The sequence below is a fragment of the Engraulis encrasicolus genome, chromosome 5 (assembly GCF_034702125.1).
Source record: "Engraulis encrasicolus isolate BLACKSEA-1 chromosome 5, IST_EnEncr_1.0, whole genome shotgun sequence".
Taxonomy (NCBI): Eukaryota; Metazoa; Chordata; class Actinopteri; order Clupeiformes; family Engraulidae; genus Engraulis; species Engraulis encrasicolus.
Window position 1 is genome coordinate 41,253,474 of NC_085861.1, and position 7,500 is coordinate 41,260,973.

The following is a 7,500-nucleotide window of genomic DNA, read 5'->3' on the forward strand; positions in this document are numbered from 1 at the left end:
AAACATGAGACAATGAAAGTCCCGGCACTGCACCACCCACAGCTACCCACAATGCCTCGCTCCCCCAGTCCACTGTTTGTCATGACAACAATCTGCCCTTCCGTGGTATGCTGCCAAAACAGAAACACATCGGTGAGCCACCCCTGTCCCCCCCCCCCCCCCCCCCCCCCTTGTTTGTTTGTTACCCCTCCCAAAAATCGAGGGGGTGAGAGTGGGGGATGGGGGTAATGATCTTGATAAAACCATACATGCTGCGGCATGAGTCCTGTGAATGTATTATGCCTGAGCTACGCTAGGCTGGGCTAGGCTAAGCTGTGCTGTGCTACGTTAAGCGGCTACTGTTTGCTTTTGTTGCCTATGGAAGACTTCACTTGAGGGCCTTGTAAATACAGCCTTCATGGGTATCTGTTGCCTGGCTTTATGAGTTGTATGCTTCAGGTGAACGAGGGATAGCACTATGTGCATTTGGAAAATATTTATTTTTATAGGCAAGATATTTATAATTCGTTACTTGAGGGGATTGGACAGTGTTAAATACCAGCAGTGGTGTGACGAATAAATCATTGCTTGTATTTAACTGCTTACTGTTTTGACAATATGTCACTCCTCTGTTTCGCTACTTGCTTCTGTTATCGGGTGCACCTTTGGTTTTTCTTTTTTTTTAAAGGCATGAAATGTGTTATGACTGTACGTGAAACAAACATGCAGAACAGTTCATTTCCATAGTATTTTTGGCAGTTTGCCCATGTTTAAATAGAGCAGTGAAAGAAGTGACTTAAAGTGCGGAGAGGGTCAGCTATATGGTGTAGTGTCATCTTTTGCCTCTGTAATTGCTATAGGCTAAATTAGAACAAGTAAATAAAGTAAAATAAAAAATAAGGTATCTAGAAAACATAGTTACGAAACTACTCAAACATAACAACTGCGATAGTGAGGGAATTAGTGTATGAATAGCAAGTACTGATATAAAAAATAATTGACACTCGCAGTATGGAAAATTTACTACACCATCACTCTTCCCATCAAGGTCAGGGTCATTACCTGAGTTCTGTTGAAGGCCACGCGTGCGAACACGGCCTGGGAGATGCCGGCGCGCTTCAGCTCGTCGCGGACCCACTGGTAGATCTCGACTGACACCTCTGTGTTGGAGTTGACCTGCTGGTCCATGGGCTTGTTGAGCGATTGCCGGTTGACGGGCGGGTGGTTCAGGTACTGCTGGCTGAGCGACTGCTGCGCCAGCAGCCGGTTGACGGCGTACTGCTGGTTGAGGATCTGGGCCATCACCAGCTGCTGGTTGACCAGCTGAGGGCTGATAGGCGTGGACACCAGGCCCGGGTGCAGGCCGGGCAGCTGGGCGCGACCGGGGGCCTGGCCGCTGTGGGGCAGGGTGACCGGCGAGGGGGACTGCTCCGCCGTGCTGCCCGGGATGGGCTGCTGGCTGAAGCTCATGTGGTTGGGGCCCGGTGGGGAGAGGTCCGACAGGCCGTCCATTTCTGCTGCAGAGGAGTGGGGGGAAGAGGTGGAGGAGGAGGAGGAGAGAGGGAGGAGGTGGTGTAGGAGGGAGGAGGAAGAGAGGAGGAGGTGGAGGAAAGAGGAAACGATAGGAGAGGGGGAGGAGGTGGTTCAGGGAGGAGAAGAGGAACAAGAGGGGAGAGGAGAAGGAGGAGGTGGATGAAAGAGGAGGAAAGAGGGAGGAGGAGGGGCGACGAGAGAGGAGAAGAACGATAAGGGAGAGGGAGGAGGTGAAGGTGGAAGAAGAGAAAGAACAAGAGATCTGTGCATCAGCAAATCTGTTGTTAGTGTCCCCGTCCTGACTCATTGTTTTGGGTCAGAGGATGGCTTTTGTTACCAAGGGAAAGGGCCATGTCATGTCGGTCAGAGTTCATGTCTTTGTGACCGTAGACAAACATAACCTTCTTGAAAACGTCGGAAATGTCTGGCTGCTGCACACTTGCAAATTTTTGAGGCCAATTGAAGACAGCGGAGTCACTGTTTGCTGAGGACAATCACTTCATCAGACCTGTGACAATGACGGACGGCGCGACCCGACCAGCCAGAAGTGAAACGCGTCCAACAAAACAAAATAAAACAAAAACAATAGCGCGACAGATACTACCTGCTGCCATGACAAAATAGTTCCTGAAACAATGGTCAGAAGCTATGGAGACCCATTTGCGCTGGAGACAGACATTTTGTGTCGTCGACTAGCTAGACTGTGACCGAATAGGTGACCTGTGGTGATGTGTCACTGTCCCCTGTTCGGGACAAAACGGCCGTGCCCAGAGCTCCTGCCTGGCGACTGTAAAAAAAAAACCTTGTTCCAACGCAACAGAAGCAAATAAAAGGGGCCCAGTGTTGGGACCTCTATCTCCAGAACTTGGCAGCTTGTGAAATTAGTTTATAATGTCCGTGGCTGAATCATGTGAGTTTATAACAACAAGGCTGTGTAAAAGCCGTCGTATAGTGGCCAGGCCAATGGAAGAAGGGGGGGATGTCTGACATGGGGCTGGTGTTGGGGACTGATAATCCTGAATCAGCCTTTATGCTCCTAATTCTAAAACAAGGTACGCAAGCTGGCCAATATGATTTTTTTGGGAAAGTCTAAATATAAATGTGAGTAAGGGAGTCTTGTTTAGATGGGTTTGGGGCCTTGGCCTCTCTTCTGAACTGTAGGCTCTTCTTCTTGACACGACAAGAAGGACACAGAGGCTGTTTTGACTCTGCCGATAGTTTAAAAATATCGTGGCGGTTTGTGTACATGGTAAATGTCTTAAAACGGACCCAGTTTTAAGTGCCAAAAATACTCAAAAGGTGTACACAAACATGCCATTTTAATCAGGGGGTATCTGGAATTGGGGACAACTGCAAACTGTTCCAGATTTCCAGTAGAAAAAAAGGAGAAGCACATTTAAATGCCGAGAAATTTTGATGTATAGGACACCTACCACTAGGGAAAAAGAAAAAAAAAAAGAGAAATAATCCCAACTCAAGGCAACTACAATGTACGGCAGGGGATTCTAAAGAGCAAAAAACAGGCATGTTGGAAAATCATCAAAAACAAAAATCAATGAGAGATAAAGAACAGATTAAGTGTGTGGACTGCCTCCAAATAAATACGTACAATAATCGCAAGTATTACGCGCATATGTCTTAACTGTCGGGAGAGCATGAAAACCCCGCAAAGCTGTTCCTTTCACTATCCTCCGAGACAAGAAGAAGAAAAAAAAAACTTGGTAATAACCAAAGCTCCCCCATAATCCGTCTCATTGCCTCACTCGGATGCGAACCGTGAGCCCTTTCTTCTCTTTTCGCTCCTTTTCTCGCCTGTCTTTCTCCCCTTCTCTTTTTTAGCGAATCGTGAAAACTGCTGGGGGGCACACAGATACACACACACAAACGCACACGCACACGCACACGCACACACACACACACAAATGCACACGCACATGCACACGCACACGCACACACACACACACACACACACACACACACAGATATATACACACACACCATTTCCATGTAAATTGAAAAGGCAACAGAGAGAGAGAGAGAGAGAGAGAGAGAGAGAGAGAGAGAGAGAGAGAGAGACAGACCCCGAGAAGTGAGGTGGAAGGCGTGCAGAGGAACGGGGGAGCCCTTGTGTGAAATCTGGCATAAAGAGGGCGAGATTAGCGACACAATGGGGAGACGAGGATGTGGGCCGGCCGAGGCCGAGCAGAACTGCACCACGCAGAGTGCAGGAGAGAGATAGAGGGAGAGAGAGAGAGGGAGAGAGAGAGAGAGAGAGAGAGAGAGAGGGGTTAGCAAAATAAAGACAGGGAGCGAGATAGAAGATGGAAAGTGAGATACATGGGGGGGGCACAGAGACGGAGAGGGGTTAGCAAGAGAAGGAGAGAGAGAGAGCGATAGAAGATGGATAGTGAGATGCAGAGAGCAAGAGGCAAGAGAGAGGGAGAGAGGGAGAGAGAGAGGTGGAGCAGAAGAGTGATGCAAAGCGAGTGACAAGATTGACATGTGAAGGGAGCATGAGACTGAAACAGATAGGAAGAAAATGGGTACAGATACAAAAAACAGGGGGGTGCTACGGTAAATTATGACTCAATTTGCCTTTCTCTCTCTTGCTCTCTCTCTCTCTCTTGCTCTCTCTCTCTCTCTCTCTCTCTCTCTCTCTCTCTCTCTCTCTCTCTCTCACTGTCTCTTTCATCCTCCACTTTCTCTTTTGCCCCCTTCTCTTCTGTCCACTGTCCTCTTTCCCTCTTACACTCACTCGCTTGCTCGCTCTCCTTTTCTCTCTTCTCTTCTCATCTCCTCCCTCTATCTCACGCTCTCGCTCATGCTCTCCCTCTATCTGAGTGGCTCCTCACGGTTCTCCAGCCTGGGGCCAGTGGGAGGCCGGCCCAGTCCCGCTGTGTCCCAACCAGGGTGCTCTTTCTCTGGATGCCTCTGCTGTCCAGACCAGCCTGCTTTTCAGAAAGCCTCCATCCCCAATACCAGCGGGCACTTTACTCACTCACTTACACACACTACTCAGGGCTCTAAACTAACTTTTTCAGCCACCAGTCAATTTGTCTAGTAGATATTTTTTCTCACTAGCCAAATGGAAGGTCAACTAGCCATTTTTTTAATCTCACCAAAATAAACCATGCGTTAATTATGTTGCTTTTAATGACTTTATTAAACTATCTCCTCGACTACTCTATGCGCCACATGACGGGGGGAGTTGCGAAATTCAGCATGCAGTGACTGGCCAGCCGCACAGTTATACTGCGACTTCCTTCTTTTGGCTTTTCGACTTTCTCTTTTTTAAGATCTCCCCCACCACCACCACAAACACACACATACTCACAACATGGGAAAGGGTGGCTAAGTAAGACACCACAACATGAAATGCCAGAAGTGTGTCTGTCGTAGGAAATGTGTGAGTGGTGACTTTGTGTCTGTGTCTTTGTACTGTGCATTAATGCACGTGTACATATATAGTAGTATTTGTTAGTTCAAATGTGCGTTTATCTTCTAAAAGTGGTGGCTCAGTGATGTTAGCTTAGCAGTAGTTTGGTTAGTGTTTGGGATGTGTGTGTGAGAGGACATCTGAGTCACATACACACGTGCGCACACACACACACATACACAAACACAGAGAGAGAGAGAGAGAGAGAGAGAGAGAGAGAGAGAGAGAGAGAGAGAGAGAGAGAGAGAGAGAGAGAGCAACACAAGGCCGACAGCCACTCCTGTGGTGACTATGGATAAGCCAATCCCCTGACTACCTCACTTGCTCGCTCGTCCGGTCCGCTTGTGAATACAAAGAGCCCGGTGAATAGCGCCGGGGGCAGTGGGGCACAGCTTGTGGGGCGTGCATATGGCTTTGCCTGGGGTGGGTGGGTTGGTTGGCTTTGGTTGGTTGGGGGTGGGGGACGGTGTGGGGAGTGAACAGAGTGGGATAAAAACGTGGGGGGGATGGTGGTTAGAGTTGGGTGGTGAGAGGGGTGTAGAGGGTTAGTTAGAGCAGTGTTTCCCAACCTTTTTTGTCTTGTGTACCCCCTAACCATTGTCGTTGTGCCATGAGTACCCCCTAAGTCAAGTTTTATATCGCTTTCTCTATCCCAGTGAAACTAAGCTCCATGTATTTGTTAAAATTATATTTTTCCAAGTACCCCCTGCAATGTGCTCGCGTACCCCTAGTGGTACACGTCAGGGCTGTAGTACTCGAGTCCAGACTCGGCTCGAGTCCGGACTCAAGTCCGTTTTTTTTATGGACTTGGACTTGTCTCGGACTCGGTAGTGTTTAGACTCGGACTTGACTTGGACTCGGACACTGGTCTTGCCAAATTAGGCTTTTGGACTCGCCGGGTCTGTCATTAAGTTTTGTTTAGAACACTGGCCATCATAGATTGTAAAGTGGAGCTTGAAATCCAATAACAAACAAGTTTGTCTTCACATCCATGCCATAAAGGTTATCTTCTAAGGTTCACACTATTGACATTCATCCTTTTCATTGTCAAACACTGACCGACATGTGACTCGGACTTGACTTGGACTCTAATCTTTTTGGACTCGGTCTTGTCTCGGATTCGAACCTCTTTGGACTCGGACTTGTCTCGGACTTGACTAGTACTGGTCTTGGACTTGTCTTGGACTCTACAAAGGTGGACTTGACTACAGCCCTGGTACACGTACCCCTGGTTGGGAAACACTGGGTTAGAGTGTGGGACGTTGTGACACGTGACGTACCTACTGAGGTGGCACGCGGGCTGTCATGGAGGACACAGGTCCCCAGGTAGCCCTCCAGCTGGGAGGGTTGGCGCATGACTGCGCAGTCCCAAGCAAAAAATTGTGCAACACCACACGAGTGCACACACAGACACAGGCGTACACAGAAATACACAGGCATACACACACACAAACACACACACACAAACACAGGTGTGGAAAGAGGGAGAGAGAGGAATAGGTGTTAGTGGCTGGCTGCATGCATGCACACGGGTTGTGTGTGTGTGTGTGTGTGTGTGTGTGTGTGTGTGTGTGTGTGTGTGTGTGTGTGTGTGTGTGTGTGTGTGTGTGTGTGTGTGTGTGTGTGTGTGTGTGTGTGTGTGTGTGTGTGTGTGTGTGTGTGTGTGTGTATGTGTGCAATGGGGAAGATGTGCTGATGGCACAACTACGGCGGGCACGGCAGATACCACAAGCTGCTATCACTAACTTCCTGCCTGATTATTTAAAAAAAAAAAAAACAGGTTGGTGATGATAACACATGAACACATACGCATTAAAAAACACAAGAGAGACAACATCGCACATTTAGCTGCATCTTTCATTTTCCAGGAAAGTCTTCTGGGACTTCATTGCCACCTCTTAAAATGCTTAAAATAGCTTACGATCTATTGCTGACATTTTTACTTCATTTTCACAGATACTGATATTTCACATGTCTCTTGTGCAAAATGTTGCAGACTTATGCAAAAGCTTGTAGTATACAGTTGTTTACATAGCACACAAAACTTGGCATCTTGGGCGACCTGTTCAGTTTAGTTCAACTGTACGTGCATGTACATGCAGACACAGACATACTGTACAAACACAACTAATAGCAAACTAATACAAACACAGATAGAAAGTAAACACACACACACACACGTCACACACACACACACACACACACACACACACACACACACACAGGCGCGCGCGCGCACGCACGCACGCACGCACACACACACACACACACACACACACACACACACACACACACACACACACACACACACACGCACACACACACTTAATAACTTAATAGCTAATATACATTTATAGTACCCACATAGACACATGTAGACACACAAACACACACACACACACACATACGCATACACAGTCGCACACAACTAATGCTTTGGCCTAAACACAAGACAAACACAAACATAACACATGCACCTACACATGTTCCACAAACGAACGATGAATCCACACAACTCATTTCATTTCCCCCAGTGCTGATTGGAGGTGTGA

General features: G+C 47.9%; 1 protein-coding gene across 14 annotated transcripts in view; it reads right to left on the minus strand.

Moving 5' to 3' along the window:
- satb1b (SATB homeobox 1b) overlaps positions 1–7,500 on the minus strand; it is a 91,581-nt gene that overhangs the window by 42,920 nt on the left and 41,161 nt on the right. For 10 of the 14 annotated variants that reach the window (XM_063199405.1, XM_063199400.1, XM_063199403.1 and 7 more), the window contains exons 7-8: positions 6,229–6,306; positions 1,042–1,496 (exon numbers count right to left, since the gene is read on the minus strand). In XM_063199405.1, coding sequence (XP_063055475.1) covers positions 1,042–1,496; positions 6,229–6,306 — 533 coding nt within the window. The remainder of the gene's footprint in view (positions 1–1,041; positions 1,497–6,228; positions 6,307–7,500) is intronic. The other 4 variants (XM_063199404.1, XM_063199394.1, XM_063199402.1 and 1 more) reach the window with 3 other exon arrangements.